This window comes from Myodes glareolus, chromosome 3 (assembly GCF_982192425.1).
Source record: "Myodes glareolus chromosome 3, mMyoGla1.1, whole genome shotgun sequence".
Lineage (NCBI taxonomy): Eukaryota > Metazoa > Chordata > Mammalia > Rodentia > Cricetidae > Myodes > Myodes glareolus.
The window spans coordinates 61,613,397-61,640,164 of NC_142028.1; the positions used below are offsets into that span (position 1 = coordinate 61,613,397).

General features: G+C 53.8%; 1 protein-coding gene across 8 annotated transcripts in view; it reads right to left on the bottom strand.

Annotated features, from left to right (window-relative positions):
• Nucleotides 1–2,075: 2,075 nt before the first annotated feature.
• The window catches only part of Ahdc1 (AT-hook DNA binding motif containing 1), a 65,382-nt gene continuing 40,689 nt past the window's right edge, over nucleotides 2,076–26,768 (bottom strand). For 7 of the 8 annotated variants that reach the window (XM_087904522.1, XM_087904523.1, XM_087904520.1 and 4 more), the window contains 5 exons: nucleotides 24,372–24,552; nucleotides 18,191–18,302; nucleotides 18,018–18,055; nucleotides 12,804–17,714; nucleotides 2,076–2,518 (listed from right to left, as the gene is read on the bottom strand). In XM_087904522.1, coding sequence (XP_087760648.1) covers nucleotides 12,847–17,640 — 4,794 coding nt within the window. In that variant the 5' untranslated portion in view covers nucleotides 17,641–17,714; nucleotides 18,018–18,055; nucleotides 18,191–18,302; nucleotides 24,372–24,552 and the 3' untranslated portion in view covers nucleotides 2,076–2,518; nucleotides 12,804–12,846. Of the gene's footprint in view, nucleotides 2,519–12,803; nucleotides 17,715–18,017; nucleotides 18,056–18,190; nucleotides 18,408–24,371; nucleotides 24,553–26,768 lie in introns of all 8 variants that reach the window. The other variant, XM_087904526.1, reaches the window with a different exon arrangement.

A 26,768-nucleotide genomic window follows, 5' to 3' on the forward strand; every position in this document is an offset into this window, starting at 1 on the left:
TCCTCTCTGCTCTAAGCTCCGATTTCCTTCATGGGCCTCCCCACCCCAGTTCCTTTAGTTACTGTATACACAACCTTTCACTGCCCTCCCTCTCCCTGAGATCCATCCTGTGCCGAGCTCTCACCCTCTAACTGAACCCTGACTGCCAAAGATGCCCATTCAGCCCAGCCCCCCTCACCTGCCCGCTCCCCCTGGCTAGACTCCCTTTTCTGCCCCTCAGCAGCCACTATTACATGCATTTCTCTCTTCAGGCAGCAAACAGGCTTCTTTAGGGTTGGTCTATCCCAGCAGTCCTGGGGTGACTTCGCTTTTTGTTTTGGAGTGGGGAATTGAACCTAGGGTCAAGCCAGCATTCCGTCACTGAGCTACTTAAATAATGCAGTTCTTGTCTGCGTTTTTCTGATGCCCAATCCATTTCTACCATTTTCCTCTCCACTCCTGCCTAAGTGACCTTGCCAGGTCTTCCACTGGGCTCTCCCAAGCACGTGTCCTGCCTACTGAAGTTAGGCCTTCCCCGGGGCTTCCACCTCCTGCTATCCTCTCCCACCTCTGGCCTTTGCACATGTCTTTCTTGCTTCGGAAATCACTCAGTTTTCTGTTGCCACCCTAGGTGTGGCTTTTAAAAAGCTTTCTCCTCTGGAAAGCCCCTTCCATGACCTGACCTCTCAGCAGGTCTCACTGCTTCCTGCCCCCACTTCCAGCTCCACAGGGGACTGTCAGCTTGAGAGTGGTGTTGTCTCTCTGCAGCAGGCAGGAAAGGTAGGCCAAGGTCTGCATCTTGAGGCTGTGTGGAGGGGGCTGTGTAGCAGATGGCTTTTGCACCCAGCAGAGGAAGCAGTTTTCAGGGATGGTGACCTGTGAATCCTTCTGCCTCTTCCAGGCAGGTACTGGGAAGGTGGGGGCATGTTTGTCTTTCAGTGACTTCCCCTGATGACCCCACGGCATGAGCTTTGCTGCTAGTGGAACATGGCCTGACATCACTCTGTCACTGAGGAAGAGGGACAGGGAAGTCACACACTCAGCAGAGCTTCAATGTCAAATGGGTCACGGGAAAACATGTTCCTGAAAACCCTAAAGACCAAGCCAAAGTGGACATTGTGGAGTTAAGTAAATGGAGAGGCAGGCTGGCCATAGTGAAGTAATCTGGTTAGTTCTGTTAACCAAAGCTGGGAGGAAACCTACAGATAGCATTTAGAATTCAGGATGGAAGGAAAGAGGAGCATGAAGGGACATTGGAGCGTCTGGTCACAAAAGCAGACAGGTAAGCCATAGTAAATGAGGGGGTAGGGGCCAGAGTTAGGGGAGACTCAGGACCTGGGGTGGACAGAAGACACATAGCAGGGGCTCCTTCAGTCATGCACTCTAGTCCCAAAGGCTTGTGGATTTACTATGGAGTACTTCAAAGATTGGGGAATGCTGAACAATGGTTTGGCAGTTAAGAACATTTACTGCTCTTGCAGACCTGGGTTTGAGTCTCAGCATCCCCAAGGCAGGCTAGAACTGCTTGTAACTCTAGTTCCAGGGTATCCCATGTCCTTTTCTGACCTTTAAAGGCACCAACCACACATGCTGTGCACATACATACATACAGCCAAAACACTCATACATATAAATAACATAAATACATCTTTAAAGTTCTAGAGATGGAGGTGCTGAAGAGGTAGGAGAGGCACAGCGTCTGGGCGGGGCGGGGGGATGCCCAGATAGACAGCAGGCAAATGGGAGAACTCAGACATGGGGAACACAGGAACACACTTGGTACTTCAACTCTTCTGGAGGACCAATGGCGGGAACAAAGCCCAGCTGTGTCCCTTCAGTCCGTCCTCCCTTACACACTCTGTTTTACAAGACACAAGGTGGCTTTTTTTTTTTTTGCTTTTTTTCATTTCTTTTTAATACAAACTTGGATCTTTGGGTGTGTCCTGCCAACAGAAAACAACAACAACAACAGAAGATAAAACCCAAAAGAGTGAAAAAGAAAAAAAAAAAAGAAAAAGAAAAAAAAAAGCTCCCAAAAGAGGTTCTCCCTCCCTCCCCCCACCATGCGAATTTGCACACCACGGGACCACAGCAGGTTTACAGAATGCAATATACAATCCACAATTTATAATAAAACAGTATATACAATAAATAGGATATTGTTCATTTTTGTCAAACGACCTGTAGATAAATTTCTCAGTGCACACTTGCAGGGGTTCTGGACACCTCGAAACCCTGCTTGCAACCTCTTGCACACGCTCTCTCTCTCGCTCTCTCTCTCTCTCTTTTTTTTTTGTCTTTTTCTAAAACTGTGTTTTGTTTTTAAGTTTTGTACATTTTAAAAAGTATTTACAATTGCTGGTTTTGTGCAGAAAGGGCTCACCTTCGGCTTCTGCGTGGAGGAGATGGGCAGGGAGGGGTGGGGCGGGACATGGGGCTGCAGGGGGTGCAAAGGGCAGGTGGGAGGCAGAGGGGCAGGCGCTCCTGCCAGAGGACGATGTGGACGCTGGGAGGGGTCTTGGCATGGGTTTTCTGAAAGCTGTAAAGAAACACAAAAGAGGAGGCAGAAGTCAGCAGCAGACAGACACTGAACTCCAAGACCAGGGGGGCTAAAAACAGGTTTGGCTCAGTTCCCACCAAAAGTTCTGGAGACGCTAACATTGTTCCTTCTCCAGGCAGGCCCCCACATGGCTTGTCTTCTCCAAGCTCAGTTTCCTAATGTGGTGGTACTTTTCTTCAGTCTCACAGTCCAGGTTAGCCTCACACTCGCTGTGTGCCAAAGCTAGCTTGGGCTCCTGATTCTTCGGCCTTAGCCTCCTGAGAACTGCAGTTTTTCTACATATAAATGCCCAAGATCATACCAAGAGTGAAGACAAGCCGGAGAAGCAGGTGGATGGATTCTGTGAATTCCAGGATAGCCTGAGCTACAGAGAACGAAAATCCTACCTCAAAAACTTAAAAACAGACAGAAAGGAAGGACGGACGGACGGACGGACGGACGGAGGGAGGGAGGGAGGGAGGGAGGGAGGGAGGAAAAGAGAGAGGAAGGGAGGAAGGAGTCCCAAAGCAGGATTTACTAAGAGCCTGGGCTCTGGAGTTAGAGATAGCTGAGCTCACAGCCAGCGCCACCAATTAAAAGTTCTGTGACTGTGGGTAGGAGCTAAAGCCTGTTTAGTCATTGAAGTTTTGTTGTTGTTGTTGTATGTGAGACAGGGCCTCACCACAGAACTCTGGCTGGCCTTGAATTGAAGAGATTCACTTGTGTTTGCCTCCCAGGTACAAGATTTAAAGGCACCTGCCAAGGCACCCAGCTTCTTTTACTCATTGGTGTGAAGGGGGTAATAGAAAGTCAGACATGGTAGCCCACACCCATTACCCCAACACGTAAGAGACGAACACAGGAAGATCTTGAGTTCAAGGTTAGCCTGAACTGCAGCAGGATTGGCTCAAACTACCAACCAGGACTGGGATATATTTTGTTTTTTATAGTTAGATATATTTGCCTAACATGTATGAAGCCCTGGGTTTGATTCCCAACATGGCATAAACCAGGTGCGATTGTAGCCTGTCACCCTAGTACTCATGAGCAGAGGCAGGCGTCAGGAGATCCTGCTTTAAAAAACAAACAAGCAAAGGAGGGGGCAATAGGACTACCCTCCTAGGTTTGTTGCTAGATCCAGTGTTTATGACAGAAAGGTTGAACACAGATGTGTAATACATTAAAAAATGGATTATCACTTTTATTATTTTCCTGGGACCAGATGGGCTCTCTAAACCTCAGTTTCCAAATGTTGCAATAATAAGCTAGCTTGGTAATGCTTCTAACTTCCATGGTTGGCAAAAAGGAACCAGGGCAGAGCCTCACACAGGTGTGAAACACTGCTTCTATTTCTTTTAATCCACCCCTCTTCCCAACCCCACTCATCCATTCTGCTCCTAGGAGAGATGAGGCGATGAGGAAGTCAGCCTGAATGAAGGAATGAAGAAATCACCCAGCACAATGCCATCTGTGTTTGGTGGAAACACTGCCTGCCTTCCTGAGGCCTGGAAACTCCCCAGTCCCCACAACCACTAAGGTACCTCCTTTTGCTAGAGAGTTCTGATCATGTGTGTGGAACTTATTGTCTTTATCCAGACCACCAGCCTGTACCCCCACCCCCACCCCAGATCTACAGTTCTGCTGCTGTAAGGGATGAGAGAGCCAAGACAGGGCTGGCTTAGGTCATTCCCAGAACCCTGGGCCATTAGGTTACCTGCCTCTCAGAGGTCAGGGGTAGGGCTGGGTGCTAAGTTGCCTCCTAAGTCTCCTCCTCTGTGTGCCACCTGTGGTCCCACACAGCCGCAGGAGCCAGGCAGACAGAAAGCCCCTTTCCCTTGCACTCTGTTAGCTTTCCTTTCCAATAGGGACACATTGGCATTCTGCTCAGCCTCAGCTGCTGTCTGCCGGGCAATCAGCCCCAGGGATGACTTTTGTCCTCTGGTTGGACTTGCCAGAACACCCCAGAGAGCCAGGGACACCAGGTGGGTTCCTGCAGGGAAAGGGAAGCAAGCACCCCATCTTGGTGGTTAGGCCAGCAGCATAAAGGAAGGTGAGGGCTAAGGGCTCGGACACCAGATCTGGACCACAATAGTCCTGGGGTGGGTAAGCCACTGTGCCTGTGAGGTGACAGATGCAGCACAATTGGGGTAGTAAGGAAAAAGGAGCAGGGGTGCTGCAGGGATGGATGTCAGCTCTCTACAGTTAGGGTGACAAGCACGACCAATTGCAGGAATGAAAAAAGGACTATATGTGGGGTGCCAGGCTCAGCGAGCACTGGAGAAGCCTCAAGCCAGAAGCTGGCTCCACTGCAGTCGAAGGACAGTTGCCAAGAGGAAGAATCTTCTGGGGGAACTACTGGAGAGAGAGGGTGGGCTGCTGCAAACTACTTGGCATGCTGACAGTGATGAACCCAGTTTTGCCTGCTCCCCTCAAAGGTCCAGAGCACAAATTCTGCATAAATCCCCTTCACTCCCACCCCCACCAGCCCTTAGCCATTGCCAGTGACCCTCTGCAAGCCAGGTCTCCATGGTGATCTCAGCCCAGCAGGCGGTTCCTGCCAGAACCTTCCCATGGTGCCTGCGGCCAGGCAGCAGGAGGCTTTCTCACCCTCTGCTAAGCTGCCCAGAGCACCTTACCTCCTCCCACCACCCTCCCAGCTTCAGGGACTTAGCCAGCCAGGGGCTCAGGCAGAATCTGGGGGAGGATGGTGGGTGGGGAAGAATCACAGGCTGGGGGTGTTCTTGGTGAAGGAGAATGCTATGCTGGATAGAACACAGACCTAGCTAGGCTCAACTCTCGAAAACTGAACCAATACTAAGGTGCCAGGCAACCCAGCTCAGGGACTAGGAACAAGGCAGAGAACGTAATAGCTCTGGATCCACCCTAAAAGCCTGCCGGAGTGGAGAAAGAGCAAAGCAGACAGATCCTAACCATGCGGTCTCCATGCAGGTAGATGGTTGTGCCAAGGGAAGTCCTGAGGGCCTCGGGAAGAAGAGGAACATTCAGTCCAGTCTGGAAAGCAAGGCTATAGCTCTAAATTAACCACTAAGCACCGAGCTCAGCGTGCTGGGATGGCGCATGCATGCAGACTGAATGACAGCACCTGACTGATCTAAGGCTGGTCAGCATGTCAGAGTGTCCCGCTCAGCTCTTTCTCACACACCTCTAGGATGCCTCCTTAGAATGCCTTGTTACCATAGCTACCAGTGCACTTGCCATTCTCTACTCGGCTCTTCTAGAGCACAGACCTGTGTGTGGTACCTCTGAACCCTGAGTTCCAGCACGCACCCGACCCCAGGACACCAAACCACTTTTACTCAGACTTAACCTCGCAGTGCCTCCAGAGTCACATTCACTGCGCCCTCCGGCTCTTGCAGGTTTAGCAACTGAGGTGCCAGGAACTTCAGTGGTCTCTGCCTGGGCAGAGATTACACAGACACCAGGCTGCCCAGAGAGAGCCGTTCTCCCTATAAACAGAGCGCCCACTCGCCTCCATTAAGCAGCCATATATCATACCTACTTCCTGCTAGGGTGTGTGCTCAGGCTGGACCTCCACTCCCCAGCCACACAAGAGAGAAGACAGAGGGAAGCCCTACCCTCTTCCCTCTCTAGGCTTCACTTTTCTTTCTGCCAAGTAAAGGGTTTGAACAGGTAACGAGAGAGAGCTCTAGGTGTCCCCGATGTAAGGGGTCAAGGACAAACCAAATGCCCGAAGACTAAGTTACTTCTCTGCCATTTTCAGGTTATCAAGCCTATGAGGTTTGTACAGGCTATTTCTGTGGGGCTTTAACTACACCCGATAGGCAGAAATACCATTAGAGGTTCAGCGAAGGGTCATAGGGTTCCCAATTGGGACCAAAGAAGCCAGGGTGTGGGGCAGCTCATCCACTTTCCAAAGTATGTGCCTTGACCTTTGGCTCTGGGAGCCCCCTTTGCTGCTGGACGCTGAGACCTAGAGTACTTGGTAGTGGGACCAGAAGGGCTTCTTACCCGTAGATACCCACCGATCTGCCGTGACCACACCTCCCACTTCCCATTCTATTTTGTCCTAAGAAAACAAGTCTTCTTCTCCATATATACATTTGTACACTTTTACACTTCTGTGTCAAAGTGTCTCTCCACCCTCCGTGCGGGGAATGGCCTATGTGAGGACAGGCATCATGGGTGATGCAGGTACAGACAAAAGGGATGAGGAAGGCAGAGTGACTCCCACGAGTCACTCTCTCTTATCACTCAGTGTTTCTGTGGCTCCCACTGCTTGGAGGCCTCTCTGGAAGTCACCTGGCCTGGAGCTGGCAGGTTCACTGACACACCCTTCTATACACTGTTTTTAGGGTTATTTCCTGCAGATTGAGAACCTTCAGCCCTCCTGTTCTTTTGTGGAGACAGGGTCTCTCTATGTAGCCACATTCTTCTAGCTCCTGAATGCTGGAATTGAAGGCATGCATCAACCACCAAGCTCAGCTGAACTTTCCTCTCTTAGTTCTTCCAGTTAAGATGGATTAACGAGGAAAAGCGCTAACCGCTAAACCTAATGTCCTCAGTTTGATCCCTAGAACCCACATGGTAAAAGAGGAAGGACTCCTAAAAGTTGTTCCCTGACCTCCACACACTTGATGTGCACATATACACACATGTGCACACGTGTGTATACCTGAAATACCCCCAAATGGCGAGACCCTGGAGTGGGGGAGTCAATGCAAAGATGAGTGGGTAGCCTAAAGGAACGGACGGCATGCTGGGGACATTCCCGGAAAGGGCTTGTCAAGGATGCAGAAAGAGCTGGAGATTAATTGTGCCTGGGAAGGATCACGGAACACTTCTTGGAGGAGGTGACGCCTGAGTGAAAGACTGGCAGTGACAGGTGGGAGACCACAGTGGCTAGCAGAGGGCAACCAGGCCAGGGCAAAGCAAAGGCGCATCCTGCAGAGAACTCTCTGGTAAGGAACGGGGCGCGTAAGATGGGGCTGAAAGGGGTGGATGCCAGGACAGAAGCCCAAATGTCTTTCTGCACCATGCTGGGCAGTTGGGCTTGTATTCTGCAGACAGTCATGCTGGAGAGGAAGGATACAATCAAAAGGTGTGAGGCATAGGCTTGCAAGCGCAGATGTGCTTTAATCAATTCACCCAATAAATATTTTAGGGGCTCCAGACACCGTGCATCTAAAAATGCTGAACAACAAGCACTTTGGCGGCCACCGCGGACAGAATGGACTGGGGTGGGGGGTGGGCCAGAGACCCAGCTGGCTGAGTGGGGCTCTAGCTGCTCAAGTCTCTCATTTGCTAGGACCATTTCCAGCTCCAGGAAGTCCCCGCTGCCCTCCTTCTGTAGCTCAGAAGGGCTGCCATGGAGCATCCTCCCTGCTGCTGGAGGAGCCATGGCACCTCCCCTAGACATGGTACTCAAGCAGAGGCCTGAAACAAGCCCATTAGGCCAGTGCTATCTGGAGCATGGGATACTGGCCAGGGCATAGTGGGCTGCTACTTCATGTGGCCAGGGCAGACTTCATCTGCTTCCCCAACCCCCAGCAGCACAGGCACTACGGCACCAAAGAGGACAGTGGTAAGGCAGACAGTGCTATCTAGGGAAATGAAAACACACTCTAAAGCTACAAGGAAGGTTTCTCAGATGCTTTGTGTTTGGGGAGAAGACAGGGTTCTAGCTGACCCGGGTGATTTTCCAAAGTCCTTTGGAGTAGCACTTACTTCATCCCAGTGTCCCTACCTCTCCCCAGGAGGACTTGGTCCAGTGGTTAACATAAAGAACACTGGGATTACCCTGTCCCTCATTCCCTCCAGGACTGGGGATGGAATCGAGGGCCTTGTGCACAATAGGCAAGCACCCTTCATACTCAGCTGCGTCTCCAGCACCACAGCAGAATACAAGACCCTTACAGGAGGGCAGCAGACAAACAGATGCAGGAGGGTTATCTTTGGTCAAGCAAAGGTCATGAAAGGGGTTGGAGATGTGTGACTCACACAGCTTGAACTGAGGACCCAGAATTCAGACTGTGGGAAGGCATTCACCCACCCATCTACCAGCCAAACTAGGTGCTTTCCTGTGGGCCAGGACAGGGATAAGAGCTTTACATGTCAATCCCCTTAATTCTTACAGATAGAGATGATGTGACTCACTAGGTTCCGTGAGTCACCAGATCACCTAGTTGGTGAGGGGCCTATGTGTGACCACAGATGTGCACTCCTAGCCACTGTTTGCCAGTTTGGAGCTCTGCTTTTTTACCAGGGATGTGGGGTGCAGGGAGAGGAGGAGCAGCAGAAGCTATGTTCATAGAGAGATGGGATTTCCAAGGAGCAGGGACTCTGAACAAGAAGGCCTGGCCTAAATATGGCTACAGGGAAGGCAAGCAGAACTGGAGGATGACCTCAGAAAGGCGAGAGAACCTGGAGCTTGGAGGAAGCAGGGCAGGACCGGCTGAGCCCTGACATGAGGCCTCTTGCTCAGAGCCAGAGGCAAGATCAAGTGACCTCTTAAGGATTCAAGACTTAGAGAGACAAAGCCCAGAGCAGTGGGGCCTGGCCCAGGCCTGGGCATGCCTGCTGACCCTGGCTGGATGGTGGCCTTGGAAACTGCCTCCCGTTCCCGTCAGGCCTCAGCTGGTGTAACCTGGGAGGACCTGTGACATTTCTCTTGGCCTCAGTTTTAGAGCCAAGAGCTAATAGGGAGGGGGAAGGATCAGAGATTCCTGAACATCTGTGGGCCCTTCCCAACTTCTCACCTCTGTTCTTGGGGTCTGGTGTGGTTGATCTTTGGCTCAAGGGTCCCAACATGGAGCCAGTTTGTCTGGCTCTGCTCTTCATTAGAAACGATGCCTGTATGAGCCCAAGCCCCCCCCCCCCACTCCTTTGGCCCATCCCTTACTGCCTATCAGCTACAGCACTCAAGAGAGCCAGGACACACATTCCCCACCGCCTCCTCTGACCTTTCACCTCCCAGCTCTAACTGGGATGAAACCTGCTTTTGCCCCGAGTTCCCACTGCCTGCAGCACCCTTCCCTGGCTCCACATCTTGTCACTTCTTCAAGCTCAAGTGCAGCTTCCTAGCACAAATCCACAAAATTCAATTAAAATACTAGTCCTTCTGGATACAGTGGTACATGCTTGTAACTCCAGCACTTAGCACGCTGAGGCAGGAGGAAGCAAGTTCCAGGTCAGCCCCACCTATAGTGAGTTAGTTCCAGGTTAGCCAGGGCTACAACATAGCGAGGCCTTGTCTCACAAATATCCCTGACCCCCACCAAAGAACCATAGGTTCACCTAATGTGACCCATCATTTTGTAGCCAGAGATGTGGGTGAAGAGTAGCCACATGGCGAACTCTGAAAGTCACAGATGGATCCATGTTTGGTAAACTACAAATTCCTGGGCAGATCTCAGTTGTGCCTGTTCCCTTACCTCTAATGAAAGCCAAGAACATATTCCCTGCCCAAGATGCTGAGGAGTCCCCGGGGCAGCGTCACACAAAGAGACAGCACATATCTGAACAGAGGAACGACCTCTGAGCACAGCAACCAGTGCTTGGTGTGCACTCTTGGCTTCTCCCTGCCTCGGGGCACCTGCCATTTTCAAACCCAGAGTTTCCGGGTTCTCTGTGTGCTTGTTTGAACTTCCTGGGACAGATGCTGATCTCTAGACAGGAGCCATGTCTGCTTTGTCTCCCCAATGCCTGTTCCAGGGTTAGCGCGAAAAGGCTCAAGATGAGCGGCTGAACTGAATTACTGCTTCCCCAGTGCCCGGGGTCAAAGCTGCTCACTACCTGCTGGTGAGTGAGCCCGCCATGGTCTTCTCCACTTGGGCCTTCCGTGGACAATGTGGTTCCTTCTATTAATTCCACTTCCTTGCCACTCTCCTCTGCATCCTCTAACCTCTCTCACTGTCACCATGGTTTTAACTAGTCGTCGGGATGAGAGCCTTGCCTTACATGAAGGTGCTTGTAGGCTATCCTAACAAGGGAAGGGAAACCAACCCACACTGCCTTAGTCCAAGCCACCATCATGGCTAACGGTTGGTCTGTCTCCTTCCTTTCAACACTTGCCCAGTTTCATTGGGACTCTATCTTCAGTGGCTCTCTGTACGTCTTGGAATGATTCAAATTCCTTGCAGTGTCTTACAGGATCTGGGTCTGCCTGCCTGGCCTTTGCTTAGCTTTACTGCCTTCTCATCAGCCAGATCTTCAGAGCCAAATCCCTCCCCTCCTCAAGACTGTACGCACTGCTTACTGTTCCCTTTGCTCAGAAAGTTCTTCCCCATCTACCATAGAGCCCCTTCATCAGCTGGTAGCAGCTGTAAGGTCTGGTCTGGGTATCCTGTTGCAGGCTCTCACAACCCCCTAGCTGGCCTTGTACCCCCCTTCCCTGTGGCTCTGATCACCAAGTGCTCTGTGTTAGTCTGTGTTTAGCGTCTTTCCCTCTGAACTGGAGCCCCTCTGAGGTTCAAGCGCTTGTCTGCGGTGCTTCCAATGCCGGATACATGGGGAGGGCTGCACAGATGTCTCTGGAACTGCATGTGTCCCTGCGAGGACAGTGTTGCTAACTCCCAGTGCTGGGTGGGGAACAGGCTAGAATGTGGGGCTGGATGGCATCCCAGCTCCTCCTGCATTCAGGCCTCACTGGGTGGTTCCATTATGCACTGCACTGAGCTGTGACCTGCCCAAACACCCAGCCCCCACACGTTCATTTTCCATCCCAGAGCCTGGGAGGAACGGTTTTGGGATTATTTCACATTTCTGGATTATCCATGAGACATCTCCCCTCCGGTGAGAAGGATCAAGAGTTTGACATTTTAAACCCTAAGCAGCTTCTCTCTGGCCGGCTTCAGATCTGCAGCCCTGCTGCTTGCAGCAAGATGCATGGAGAATGGAAGGCCATTTTAATCTTAGCCTGCCTTCATTAGGAAGGAAAAAACACTGCCAAAAAAAAAAAAAAAAAAAAAAAAGCCATTGTCTCTGCTATGCAGACCATACAGACCTGTGAGAGCCCGAGAGGCTACTGAAGTCCATTTTCTCAAACAGATGGGGAAACAGAGGCCAAGAAAAGGCAAAAGTTCAGGTATGCAGCAAGGACTGGTGTTGCCAGGGGCCTCCTGGTTTTCACAATGGCTCTTTGCCACCCTTAGGCACCAGGGCAGCTGGGGTCTAGCAAAGTGGGGGGGGGGAGTAATAAGTTTCCACTGACTCTACTTCAGGACCCTGAGTCACCCTGGCCTCAAATAGCCTCTCCAGAGCAGGGACAGGCTAGTCCATCAGGAAGCAAAACACCCAGGAGGCTTGGAGGCAGCAAGAGCGATGAGGCTTCAGTCAAGCCCTCAGCTGCTGCACTACCAATGGCCACATCTGGCCCACTCTGTGACAGATGTCTTGCCCCAAAGTGGGTCTAGTTGTGGCAATATTCTGAAATAAACTGTTCTTCAGGAAGATAATTCTTCTAACCCCACTGTTTTCTCCAGTTATATGGGAACATTTCTGCCTTTTATTTTCCTGAGAACACTAAAACAGACGCCAACCGTGAAGGCATAGTACCTGACAGAAATAATGGCAAAGTGTCTCCGAATATTTGATTGAACTCTGGAGAAGCATTTGAGGGAAGGGACCGGTTTCCCGGCGGACAGACCTGTTGGCTGCAGTTTCCTGGGGCAGAGAAGGCATTGTTCTCCACACCTCCATCCTTGCCCGACAGGGCTTCACTGCACGGAACCAACATCAAGCCCAAGATGTTACAACTTGAATCCCAGCACTCAGGGCACAGCAGGCGGCTGGCTATCTGGGAGTGCAAGTCAGTGAGTCCTTATCTAATTTTGTTTTTTTAAAGTCTTTGAGGAGAAGAGGACAGGAGAGAGAATCCTCCCGGCCATCTTGTAAAGTCCCTGTGGAGCATGTGCCAAGGCAAACCAGCTCCACCCCAGGAGCCTATAGAGAGCCTGAGTGGGTGACCGGACCACTCTTTTCTTCTGAGGGGGAAGCAAATGTCCTCCTTCATAAGAGATAAGTGGTATTTCTTACCCAGGCAAGAATGAGGGGGAAATGACGCTCGGTCTTATCCAATTTATGGTTCTAACACTCCAGTGACTGGGACTTCTGAATATTCTGTTGGGTCTCCCACACAAGCTCCTTAGACTACATAACTTCTCATTTTGAGTCTTTCCTTCCTGCTGGTGAGTCCCACCACACCATCCCCCCTCACATCAAACAGTTCTCCCCATAACCAAGCACGCTCACCCTCCCACCCTATCCCTCAGGTTTCTGCCCTCAGCACCCACACCCCCAGACTCACCCAGGAACAAAACCTCGTGGTCCAGTCGGCACTTCAGTTGGTACTACAGGGAGGTGACGGTGAATGTGTCCTCAGGGTGAGGTTCCGCCATGGGCCCCAGGAAGCCACTCTTAGGGCCCCCACCCAGGCCAGGATGTGCCTGTGGCATAAAGCCTGGATACCTGTAGGCAGTGTCCTGCAGGGGCAGCAGCGAGTCCCTCGGCACAGGGGACAGGGTTAAGTCACTAAGGAGTGGGCAGCCATAGCCAGCAGTGGCTGCAGTAGGGCCACGGGGTGGACCTGGTGGCCGGGCCATCTCCAGTGGCTCCTTGTCGGCCTTGGGCGTGGCTGGTGGGCTAGCCAGGTGAGGGGCACTGAGGCATACAGCCTCCGTCCTGCCCAGGAAGTCAGCTAGCAGCCCTGAACCCACCTTGCCTTCATAGGGTGGGCTACGGGCAGCTGAACCTGGTGGGTACCAATAGGCTGTACCCTTGCAACTAGGGGAATCATAGTGAGGCTGGCCCAGCGGCAGGTCCCGGCAGCTCAGGTGGGCCTGGGCTGCAGCTGCATGGCTCAGGCTAGCCCCCTGAAGACCATGCTTAAGGGGCTCACAGGCAGTCAGCTTTGTAGGTGGTGGCCGCAGCTCTTCCTTGAAGCCGAGTGTGGGTGAACAGGTGGGCGAGTATGCCTTCTGCAGGCCAGCATCAAACACTGTGGGTGGGTGTGCCAGCGGTGGGAAATGCTTGCCATCAAGCTCGGGGGCACCGAGGCTGGGAGAGTCACAGTGGAAGCCTTGGCCGAAAGTGCCATCAGAAGGTGTAGACGGATTCATGGAGTAGGGTCCCATGAAGTCACAGGGATCTCGTTCTCCCACCCCAAAGGCTCTTGACTGGGAGGGCAGTGGTGACATGCTGCTGTCCCCACTATAGTAGTCCAGGCCAAGGTCTGGGCTGTCCTGGAACAGTGGATTAACTGGCTGTGGCTTGGGGATGAACTTAGCTTTAGCCGCTGTACCACCTCGCTCCTTCTTGGCTGAACAGGCCCCACTACCCCGGCCACCCCGAGGCTGCCGGGGCCCGGTGCTCCGTTTGGATGGGTAGCCGGAGGCAGTGGCCGAGGCAGATGTTGAAAAGCCCAGATGTGAGGCCTCAAACAGGTCCACCTTCTTCCGCCGCCCGCGGCCAGGCTTGGAGCTGCTCTGGAAGAGGACGCTCTGGTTCCAGTTGTAGCCGGGAGCAGACGATGCTTCATTCCAGTCCATCATGAGCTTCTCCAGGCTAGACAAGCTGGACTGGCCCTCACTGCTCGAGGCCTCGCTGTTGGCACGCCGAAAACCACCACCACCGACGGGTTGATTGAACTGGGTGCTGTCAGAGGACGACTCGGAGAAGGTCTCGGACACGGCGGTCTGCTGCTTCACCTTCTGCGGCGTGTAGTTCGAGATGTCCAAGATCACGTTGGGCTCACTGACGTGGCAGTCAAAATTGGGATTGTAGAGCTGACTAAAGGCCTCTGAGGCCCAGTCCAGGCCGCCATACCCCTGCCGGAAAGGCCACTGAGAAGCCCCCACAAACTGCCGACAGTTCTCAGGTGAGGGCTGAAAGGAGGAGGAAGAGGAGGAGGCGGCAGAGGCTGCAGAGGCTGTGGTGCCCTTGGGCACCATGTAGCCACCGGGTGAGACGGTGCTGGCTCGACTGTCGCAGCGCAAGGGTGTGGGAGCTGACCCAGAGAAGGGGCCCCCCTCAGAGCTGTTGAAGAAGGATGCCTTGCTGGGTGGTAGGCAGGGACCCCCAGTAGGTGGTGGGGCATAGCCAGCACTGTGGGCGCTGCTGGGTGAGGCGGGAAGGCTGTTGCCACTACCATAGGCAAAGCTGCAGTCCTTGCTGTTAGCACAGTCCTGGCCTGAAAAGGGCTTTGCTGGGGCAAACACACTTTGTCCTGCCCCATAGCCACCATACTGAGGCGGGTAGGTGTTGGCAGGCGGGTGGGTGGTAGGTGAGCGGGCCACGGCTGAAGGAGGGGGAGCCAGCTTTGGGAAGGTCTCAGCTGCCCGGCAGTCTGAAGTGGCTGGGGTTATTCCGTAGCTTGTTGCCCGTCCTGGTGGGAAGGTCTGACGGGAGGGCAGAACAGGCTGGAAGGAGGGGTCTGCCCCAGCTCCACTGCTGCCCACTGCCACTGGGCTAGCCTTGGCTCCCCGGCTTGGGAAGGTGGCAAGACCCCGCTGTGCAGGCAGCCCGCTGGAGGGAGGTCCTGCATAGGTGCCTGATGCCTTCCTGGACTCTGGACGAGAGGCTGAGAGGGCGAAGTCCAAGAGGTCAGAGGAGTCATCTGAGTCAAGCAGGGAGCGAAAATAGCCAGTGAAGAGGTTTTGGCGCTCCTGGCTGAGCTCCGTCTGGCCTGAGGGTGCACCCGCATAGTAGCTGCCACGGCCTGAAGCCCCACTCTCCAGTCCAGTGGAGGCAAAAGCCCGGGCCTCAGTCCCTTGGAACCCACAGTTTCGGCCAGCTTGCCCTCCTGGGTGCCCATGGTGAGGGGCCCAGCCACCACCCTTGTCCCCAGGCCACTCAGCACCTGCCTCCCCAAAGCCTGGTCCACTGGGCACCTGCTCTGGGAACAGAGTTCCATTCTTTCGGGACCGCCTCTTGCGCTTGGCTTTCCCAGTCACAGCATCTACCTCCCCTCGGCCCCTTTTGCGTGGATGCCCCAACTCGGTGAGGCCAGGACCCACAACCCCAGTAGCTGCCACCGCTACCACCTTCTTTTTCTTGCCAATGCCCTCAAAGAAGTCACTAAAGGAACAGCGGGCTGCCTTGGCTGCATGGCCTCCACCCCTGCCTCCAAAGCCCCCCGTTTTGCCTCCTCGCCTCCGGAAGCCCTGCACACGATGCAGGAAGTGGGAGATGCTCTGGGTGTCTGGGGCCTGGTGCACCGACTCAGGCTCACTGGGTGTCCAGCAGCGGGGTGGTGAGCACCTCCCAGCACACTGGCTCTGGCGGTTCAAGAAGGCCAGCTTGGCAAGGACATCAGAGTACTCAGCCTTACTGTCATTGGCGTCTGCTGCATACGATGGCTGTGGAGATGCCAGTTTTTGTTTTCGCCGCCTCCGTTTCTTTACCTCTGGCATAGCCAGAGTGGCCGCTGCCACAGTAGCAGCCTCGGCAGCTACCACTGCAGGTTCTTTGGGCTTGCCAGGACCCAGCAGCAGGTTCTTAGGCGGGCGGCCACGCTTACGCTTGAGAATAATTGGCATCTCACCTGGAGGGAAGACCACCACGACATTCCGGCCATTGTTTTTCATCTTCAGCAATGGGGTGGGCTCTGTCGACACCCGCAAGCCCAGCTCCTTGCCTTCCATACTCAGACTGCTGCTCAAGGATGAAACTTTATACGTGGTCTTATTTCTCCGCCCCAGTGATACAGGGATCTTGGCCATCTTCACCACCATGCGCCGTACACCCCTGCACTTGCCTTTGCGGGTGGGGACCACTGGGGTCTGAGAAGACTCTGGCTCCAGCTCAGGAACTGGGCCTGGGCCTGACAGAGTAGGAGGTGGTGGAGGTGGTGGCAGCGGTGGGGGTTCAGCCAGGGCAGCTGCCAGCCCTGTAGGCATGGGCAGGGGAAGCAGGCGGCCTTCAGGTCCTGAGTCTGCCTTCCGCCCCCTTCCGGCCTTCCGCCGGCGACACAGGATCTTTGGCCTATCAGTGCGCCTCAAGGCGTACTTAGGGTGACCCTCAGGACCAGGGGGACCATGAGGTGAGCACAAGTCCAGGCGTAAGGGCTCAGCCAGCTGGCAGTGCCCCAGGGACTGCTGGGGCTCTAGACGTCGACCAGGAACATCCAGCAACTTGGGCAGGGGGTCAAGGGCCTGGGGGTCAAGGAGCTGGGACTCCAAGGAGTCGGGTAGGGTGTCTAGGGCCTGCAGAGTCAGGCTCGGCAGCCCTAGAGGATCAGCAAGAGGCTGCAGGGGTGGCAGCTCCAAACCTTCCCCTAGAGGCTCTAGGGCCTGCGGGTCTAGGAAGCGGGGCTGGGGGTCCAGGAGTTGTGGTTCTGGCTGTGGTGACGGAGGTTCAAGGGCCTGAGCCTCCAGGAGCTGGGCCTCAGGACATGTAAGGGAGGCCAGCTCGCTGAGGATGTCAGCATCTGCCAGCTCAGAGTAGTCAGGTCCATCGGGTTCAGGCTCTGGGGGCAGACCAGTGGCTGTGGCTGTGGCTCCAGGACCATGGCCTTGGCCAGGCTGGGGACTATCTCTGGGCTCAGGCTCAGGCTCATAGAGGGGGTGGCTGGGCCGCTCTGACTTGGCATGAGGGGTGACGCGCTCCTCGGGGCTACGGATGCTGTTGGCCAGGCTGGGTGAAGAGAAGAAGCTGTACTGCAGGTCACCGGGTGGTGGAGCAGGCGGGCGGCTCAGTCTCAGCCCACCACAGTCCAGATGCACACCGCTGTGCTGCAGGTCTTGCGACAGCCTTGTCAGGTCCTTCATGATGTCAATCAGCTGCACCACTGGACGCAGGTTCACACGGCCGTTGTCCCAGTGGCGGAGAGAGTTGCTGTCTGGGGCCGGTGTGGGACAGTGGGCCTGGGAGACAGGCCGGGCTGCCCGAGGGGGTAGCACGTCGTCTCCCTTGGCAAGGACTGGTGGACGCCGGGTGCTGGGGTCCCGGCGTGGGGGTGGGCGTGGGTTCTCAGAGAAGGTGTGGGTTGAAAAAGCTTTGTCAGGTGGACTGGCAGGGGGCCGGGTGGGAAGCAAGGGCCGGGGGGTTGGGGGACCACCGGGGTAGTACTTGGGCTCTCGGAGGTAGTCAGGAGAGCTGCAGACGGCACTGGAAGTCACCACCAGGCCCTGGGGCTTCACACGCATCCTGACCTTGTCCTCCGAGGGCCGCCAGGCGGGGCCGGGGCTGACATGAGGGTGCGAGAAGCCGGGACCAGAACCTGCCAGGGAAAGAGAGGCAGGAAGTCCTTCTCTGAGCTGGCTTCAGTTTCCCACACCCTATCGAGACCCTGGACCCTTTCTCTAGGGTTCCACTGAATGCCCCACTATGTTCCAGCCCCTGACCCAAGCCCAGATGGCTTGCAGGTCTTCAACCAGGTATACACAGTGAACTCCTCATGACAGCATCTGTCTTGGAGAAGGAGGCCTAGCAGGAAGGAGGACAAGGTGACCACTCCACATAGAACTGACCAACTAGCCAGAGTATCTTTCCCTCCCAACCCCATCCCCTAAGGTGCACTCACCCTCGGCTCTGCCGCCTGGGCTGTCACACTGGATATCTCTGTGGGCAACAAGACACGTAACAGATCTGAATTCACATGATTTAGAGTGCACACCCAAACCCTGCTACTAGCACAAAGTCCCACCCCCTTTTCAGACGCCACTCCAGTTCCCTCAGTGCCCCCTCGTGACTAACCTGGTAAACAGAGGGTCCCCGTGCTTGGGGACTCTGCCAGTCGCTGGCTGTCAGCTGGGGGTGTTGTGGAGCCACTTCGGCCTGAGTCCAGGCCTTGGGACGTGGACAGCGCCTGGAAAGGACCACCGCAGCTCAGGTTTAGTGAGCACCTACTGCACGCCAGGCACTGGGCTGGAAGCTGTCCAGGCATTGCTTCATTTAATTCTTCATACCAATCCTGCGAGGTAGGGGCTATTAATAACCCCATTTTGCAGATGAAGAAATGGAGGCTCAGACATGAAGTAATATTCATTCACTCATTCATTCATATGTTCATTATTTATGGAATGTCTACTTTGCACAAGGCCTGGGTAGTCAGATATTAAACAGATAATCCTGAGTGACTTAATAATCAGGGGACCGAGAGCTACAGAGAAAAGTGAAGAGAGCCCCGAGGATCAAGGGTCCAGCAGCCACCAGGAAGCTGACAATAAAAGCCTGTACTTTGGGGACACTTTTTCTACTGCTACCTCTAGGCTAAGTACTTTAGTGGGTTATCTCATCTAACCTCCCTACCATCCAGAAATCAGTTATTATCCTGCCCACTTTTAAAGACACCATCTAGAAGAGGTTCATCTCCTGATGCACGAAGCTCCCCAAATCTGCAACAGCTCATGTTGATTACATTCTATTAAAAAAATTTATTAAAATGTATTAATGTTTTTTCACACTGTGTGTTTTGCCTGTATGGATGTATATATACCATGGTACCCAGAGGAGAGAAGAGGGCATCAGACCTCCTGGAACTGGAGCTCTACAGGTGGCTGTGAGCTACCGTGCGGTGCTGGAGACTGAACCGGGAGCAAGAGCAGCCAACGCTCTCAGCAGCGATCTCTTCAGCTAGTATTTGGTTACATTTTTTAATTGTGTGCATGTGTGTACATGTACGTGCTTGTGTATGTATGGAGGTCAAAGAACAACTTGCAGAAGTCAGCTCTCTCCTTGTGGGTCCCACGGACTACACTCAGGTTGTCAGGTCAGAGGGCGAGCACTTTCAGCCACCGGTCATCTCATTAGCCCCGCTTTTCAAGACAGGGCAGTGGACGGGGTCTTACAGATATGCACCACCGCGTCTGGCTCTCATGAGGTTTCTTCTTATTCTTTTCTAGACCCAACAGAGACGCTGAGGGGAAAAGAGTTCAAGGCCAGCCTGATCTACAGAGTGAGTTCCAGGTGTCCAGGGCTGCACAGAGAAATTCTGTAGAGCTTCATCAGAGAGTCCCTGAAGTCCTTCCCTCAGTCCGGTCCTCTGTCCTGGTGGGGTCCTATCTATTTTCCCGCCATAGTACCACAACAGCAATCAATGACTTGTGTGACTGGCTATTTACTGTGTTCCTTGAGACTGTGGGCTCTTCAGGGGCAAGGATCACACATGTCTTGTTTATTGCTGTATCCTCTGACCCCAGAGCCTGAGCTATGGATGCTACATAAATATTTACGGAGTGAATCTGAACTGGTCAGGGCAGAGCTGGGACTTAGATCTAGGCCTGTTGATTCCCAATGGAGCCTAAAGACTCAGAGCTGAGCCCAAGCCAGGACCTCAGTGAACAGCATGAGCCCCAACTCCTGAAGGGTCTGAGAGAGTAGCCCCCATCACTGTCTATTGTTTGGTCCTGATCTAGTGCCGCTAGATCATTAGCTTATGCTCTGTGGACAGGTTGCCATATTGCCTAGTGCCGGCCCATAGGGAAAATGCAGAGCTGACTCAGGAGAGGACACTGGGAAAGGACACTCTTGTGGGCCCCTGTGGTAGGCAGCGATATGCAATCCACTGAGAGTTTTAAGTATCAACAGTGCAAGGCTCTCGTCTATTCCACTCACTGCATCTCTCGACATCTAGAAAGGAATGTAGCCACAGGAGTTGCAGGCAGAAAGAACTTTGCAATTCACATACATGACCCACCGAGTCTTCGCAGCAATCCAGGAAGCATGCATGGCTTACTATCCTGGAGCTACAGAGCAAACGGACCTAGAGCCCTTGTGAAACTCGCCTGAAGCCACACAGCTGTTCAGAGGCAGAGTTCCTAAATTTCTTAAGGCCAAAGCCTCTTTCCCACTCTCAGCTCCTGCAACAACCCTTCACCACTTCTGGAAAGGCTCCTTCTAGAGGCTGTGGTCTAATTTAAGGCTGGGAGGAACACTGAAATTATCTAAGCCATTGGCTTCCAAACCCTGAGCCCGGGGGAGCGGAGGAGCTGTGTAACACTCCAGATACCCAGGCCCTAGTCCAGGAGGGCCTGACTCACACATCTGAGGGACATCTGGGAAACTGTTCTAATCTGCTCCCCCAGTGGGTACCTTGGACTCTAGTGCCATTTTACCGGAGAGGAGACCGAACCAGGAAGAGCTTCACTGAAGGTCACATCAGTACATGAAGGACCCTTTTGCTGTTCACCAGGTCAGTCTCTATTTCTGTCCACTGTCCCAGGCCTCATCCTTCTGCCTCCCATGCACCTGCTAACTCAAGGCTCTGATCTCTCCTATAGAGCTGTGGAGCTATACTCCTTTACCCCTTTGGTTCAGCACTGCTTCTCTCTGCCTCTAGCTACACACACACACACACACACACACACACACACACACACTGTAACCTGGAATTTTCTATGTGTATCACACTGACCTAACACATAGCTACGTAACCAAGGAGAACCTTGAACTTCTAATCCCTCTGACCCCACCTCCTTATGAGATCACAGCATACTCTACCAACTGAGCTACATTTCCAGCCCCCCCCCCTTTCCTTTTTGGGAGGTAAAGTTTTACTTGGAGTCGTGGATGGCCTAGAAATCACTATGAAGACCAAGCTGACCTGAAACTTGCAGCTATCCTCCTGCCTCTGTCAGTGCTGACAACACAAGCCCGTTGTACCACCACAGCCCGTTGAGTTTAGCTAGCACGGTTATTTTTTTAAATTTTTTTATGGTTTATTTAACTTTTATTTTTTTAATGTGCATTGGTGTGAAGGTGTCAGATCCCCTGGAACTGGACCTTTAGACAGTTGTGAGCTGCCATGTGGGTGCTGGGAATTGAACCTGGGTCCTCTGGAAGAGCAGCCAGTGCTCTTAACCACAGAGACATTTCTTCACCCCCCCCTTTTAAAATATTTATTTAACTTTTTTTTTTTACACTGCTATTTTTGAAGAGAGAACACCTTCAAAGTATTGGAAAAGCCAGGCAAGGACACACCTTTAAACCCAGCATTCAAGAGGCAGAGGCAGGCAGATCTCTGTGAGTTCGAAGCCAGCCCGGAATAAAGAGAGAGTTCCAGGTCAGTTAGGACTGCAGAATAAGACCCTGCCTCAAAGCATGGAAACAGCGCAGACTCTGGAATCTTCAAGTTCATTTCCCAGCAATAAGCTGGCCATGGCTTTCAGAGCTACCTACCCGCAGCCACCATTCCTCCCTCACTGTGGGTGGGGCTCAGCAGGCCTTCCTGCTCTTGAGGCCTCCCACTTGGGGCCTGAGGGTGTGATCTTGGCAGAAGAGACAAACCTCTCCAGTGGTTGCTTCTGCTCCACCCACCCATGAAGACCTTTGGCCACATCCTCCTGACTGTCCACTGCTCTTTTGCAGCCTTCAGGATCTGAGGGAAGCAGTTGGCTCCCTTCCCCACCACACCCCAACAGGCAGCCATTCTCTTAGCCTCTTCTCAAAGGTACCACCAAGCCCAAGTCTGTGAATGAAAAGTCAAAAGGGTCCTCTGTCTGCTTGTCTGTTCCCGGGTCAGTGTCTGAGCTTGCCCACAAGGACACCAGCTGGCTAGAAGGGGGGCCCCAACCTGCAGAGTACAGTGCCGGGAAGCACCAGCCCACATCCTTGATCCCCAGCCCCACCCGCCTCCCCCCCCCCCCCCCCCCCGCTGTGGCTGTGACCACCCCACCCCTTCCCCAGCCCTCCTCCCCCTCACCCACCCCTAACCTCCCCAGGGGAGCCAAGCTGCCAGCCCCAGCTCTCACTTCCGGCCTCATGACCCTCTCTCCAGACTGCATGTACAACCCCCCCATCTCCCTCAGCTGATCTGAAGGCCCAAGGATGTTCCAGGCTTCCTAGCAGTGAAAAACACTGTTCTGAAGACTTCCTCAGGACCTCTCTTCTCCACTGAAGCTTTACCTCCAGGACTAGTCACCTCCCTCTCAGGAACTTGGTCTTCCCTTCCTTTTAACTCCTACTGCTCACCCAACCTGCAGGTCCTTCTAAGCAAGCAGATTCCAGCCCCAGCTCTGAGCAAAACAATGAGCTAGTCACTTATTTTGGATTTAAAAGTGAGCACAGAGAGGCTTAGTCATGTCCTTAAGGACACACAGCCATGCCATTCAACTCTGCTGTGGTGTAGGTGGGATCCTCTAAACCAAATTGCTTCACCACCCAGAGCTTTAGCCTAGCTTGCCTCCCCTAACTATCTTAACTATCTGTTCTAACCTATCTTTCTCCTAGCTTCTTACCTGTCACCAAGATGCACTACCGGCCCTGACCACTAGGTGTCCCCTCGGAGCCACTGATGCCCCAAGGGGAACTGGTCCTGCCCCGCCCCCGAGCCACCAGCTCCCCCCAACCCCAGCACGGTACAGCACTGCATACCCCACCCTATCCTATCCCCAGCCACACAGAGCTCTTTTGTGCAGCCCCCGCCCACCCTCTTCCTGTCCAGAGTGGGGCACCTGGCAAGCAGGTCTGTTCCTAAACCGCCCCCTGCCAGCCCCTTGCCCTGGGTGCCAGGTGTGTAGGCGCCACTGCCAGCTCTCACTGGACCCGAGGGTCACCCCACTGGCAGCCCTCCCTTCCTCCCTTCGAGGTCACCCAGGGACTGTGCTTCCCGCCCCACTCCACCCCCATCCCCTCCTGCCCTTGGCCCTTCCAGACTCCTGTCCTTGTCTTTCCTTCTGTCTCCCGGAGGACTCCCTCCTCCAGTACCACTAGCACCTCCTCCCACCTCTTTCCCGCCCCCGCCCAAGTCCCTCCCCAGAGAGAGCCAGTTCTGCCCCGCCCCTTGCTGCCGACCAGGTCGGAAGAACTCCTCCCCCTGGAAAGTCACTGTTGGAAAGGAAGTGACTTCAGCAATTTGGCCACAAGGCCAGGCACTGCTGAGCCCAGATCAGCCCATGTCTTACCCAGCCCACCTCCAAAGCACAAAGGAAGCCATATGCACATGCCACCTCGCCTAACACCAAGAACCCTAAGTACACACCAAGCCCACACAAGGGTATTTGAGTCTTGACCACACACCTCTCCAGTAGCACCCTGTGTGGAAGGAACGACCTAGGGTGCCCACACCTGCACGGGATCCACATCCAGTGCAGTCACCACTATAGCACACCTAACATGCAACCTCTGAACTATCCCCCCTACCCGAGGCCACTCACGTAACTTGTATACACAGCCTTATGCACTAAGTAAGGACAGAGAGCCCTACACACCTGCTTGCACACAAACCCAGACCCAGTACATTTACAGCCTCACATCCTCCCACAGCCTGCCTCCCCACCCTTCCTATCCCTGGAGGCCCAACCCCCATACAGACCTCAGGAATGCTCCTTTGGAAGTTGGGTGGGGTTCCTAGCAGGCTAAACTCTAAGGAGCTTCCTGGAGCCTGAGGCTTCATGTGTCAGTTCAGGGAGTTGCCTCTGCAGGGCAGGGCAGCCCCACCTGGCCTCTGTGGCTGGGAGCCTGGGTGGGCTAACCTGGGCCATGAGGAAGATGGGTCCTACCACTGACCCGCAGTCTAGCCGGCTGCAGTCACACCTGGACTGCCATGCCCTCCCAGTGTCTCAGCTTGGCCTCCCAGCTCCATGCTTCCAAGGATGCAGTAAAGAGGTGTCCTGGGGGGGTTCAGCTGCGCCTATCAGGAACTCTGGTTTCCACCTCTGGCCTGAATCCTGGTCACCATCACAACTCATTTCTCCTCCCAGTTCTCTCAGGTCATCAAGGCACAGGGAAGAGTCCTCGGGCTAGGAGGCAGGACGCGAAGGGACTCGCTGTCTATCCGTAAGTCCCTGTTCCCCTTTCTGGATAATGGGGAGGTTGAATAAGCTAGACTTAACAGTTTCTTGACTTAAAGGGTCTCTCTCCCCCATCCCACCTCTTTTGCCTAAGCTAAGGGCAGATCGCTAATAAGCTGTCCCAGGCCCAGGCCCGACAGAGTTACCTGAGCAGGCTTTGCAGAGGCCTTGCTCAGCAGGAAAGGTCCGTCTCCACCAGCATCAGATTCTCCAGGGTGTTTCTGCAGAGCCCTGAGCGGTGTGCCTCACCTGGGACCCTCTGCGCACACTCAGCTGGGTTGGCTCTGGGGTCCAGGCCGATGAGCAGACGATCAGGCAAGCGCCCATCTGTAGAAGCAAATACAGCACACCGAAGATAAGCATGGAGGAGGAGGGCAAAGGGCAGAGGGCCACTGAGCCAGGAGGCACGCTTCTTCATGTTCATCTCACTGCAGAACTGAGTACCTTCCCACCCCCTTTAATCCTGTAAAGATTTGATTGTTATATTTTGTGTTTTTGCATGCCCGGTGCCCACAGGTCAGCAAGGGGGCTCAGATCCCCTGGAACTGGAGTTACAGATTGTGGTGAGCCAGGAGATAGGTACTGTGAATGAAACCCAGGACGTCGCAAGAGCAACAAGTGCTCTTAAGCCAGAGCCATCTCTCCAGTCTTGAGTCTGTCCTCTTACAACCCCAGGCTCCTGACTGGAAGGAGTCTTTGCATGTCTAGGTACTCAAATGTGCGCACAAACTGCAGACAGGAGAGACAGAGGACGGAACCTCCCCTTGGCAAAACTCCCTTATCCGGTATTCTTTAGGGGTCTCCATTTTCTCATCCCTAAAATGGGGAGTTACAGCTTATGAGCGTGAGGGAAAGCAAGCTCCAGAGAGCTGGGGCTTTTGTTGCCTGTGCAGGTGGGAGCTGCTGCTCTGAGTGGGAGAATGCCTGTTTCCACGAAGGTCCACATGCAGCTGCTGCTTGCCCATCTTCAGCAGCGACCGCTTAGACCTTCCTTAGACCTCTTGTTTTCCTTAATAACCATGGCCTTCCTCACCCTCCCCCGCTGCCTGCCCATTGGCTGCCCCTCCTGAAGCCGTGTGTGTGTGTGTGTGTGTGTGTGTGTGTGTGTGTGTGTGTGTGTATGTCTGTTTGTCTGTCTAAGAAAAAAGCCTCACAGAAACGTATAGGTTCTGGTTGCCTGGGAATGTGCATATGTGGAGACCCTTGTCTATAAATGCACAACTCTTGACTTTTCACTCATCTGAGTAAATACACACACCTGTGTGAGAGTTGCTGGCTCTACGCTGCCTGCCATACCGCTCTATATTTCAATGTTGGCACCAGTATGCTTAAGACTGCGCATGTTGAGAGGGCGGTGTAGTCCAGAGGTAGAGCTCTAGCCTAGCATGGACGAGACCCTGGGTTCCACTCCCAGCACCACAATAAATCTTCTACACAAGTGTGGACCTGGTGCCATCAGCTGAGTCTGTGTCTGCGAGAATCAAGTGTCTTCAGTTATACTTGTGGGTATGTGCACACCTGAATTTCTATTCTGTTCAGCTCTGTATGTGTATTTAGCTGAGCCGGTGATAGGTGTGCCCAGCTGTGAGTGTGCCCGTGTATGTACACACTGTGCCTGGCTCGCTGAATCTCACTGTGTCAGGAGCCAGGCCAGCTCCTGCCTGCCTCAGAGCTCTTTGGATGTGTGTTTGGCAGCAGGGTGGGGGCGGGTGGCTGATCCTCTGCTGTCCCTGCAGGTTTCCAATCTCCAGGCCTTGACTGCAGGCGCTGGTGTCACTGCGGATCAGCATTGCCTACCTCCTACCTCTGCCTTTCCTTTCTGTGGGCTTTCAGGGTCATGGTGTGATGGTGTGACTGGTCACAGTGTCCCTGTGGGTTTGTTTTTGCCATGGTCAGCATGTGCTTGCGGGTGTGTCTTTGTATGATGTGCGGTTTTGTATGACCTTACCATTGTGAGTCTGTGTATACCATGTATTTGTGTATGTTGGTGGGTCCCTGTGTTATTCCATTATATATTTGTGCCATTGTAGCTGAGTGTCAGTGTTGACACATGTGAGGCGCTACGTGCCTGTCAGCACAATGGTGCCTCAGCATTTGTGTGGTACCTTTGTGAGGCTGTGTGTGTGTGTCACTGTGTGTTGTATGTGCTGGCTTCCCTCCTCCCCTCACTATCTCCTGAGTGTGCGTTCTCTCTCTCTCTCTCTCTCTCTCTCTCTCTCTCTCTCTCTCTCTCTCTCTCTCTCTCTCTGTAGGAGCCAGACAACTCCCCAAGCCTGGATTAGGGACAATTTATCCACAGGCAGAGAAGAATTCCAACCTGCCAGAGCTTCCCTCTGATCCGTCCCCCCTTCCCTGTGGTTGGGTGGGTACAGAAATGCAGCCTAGCAGCTCCCAAGCCCTCAGGGAGCCCCCACCTCCACAGTTCTCCAGAGGCCCAGAAAGGTAAAAAAAGATAGGACTCTGGGTGGCGTGAGCCCCCAACCTCAGTGACTGACTGGCCCCCATAGCATAGCTAATCTTGGCCTTCTTCTACATATGGTGGG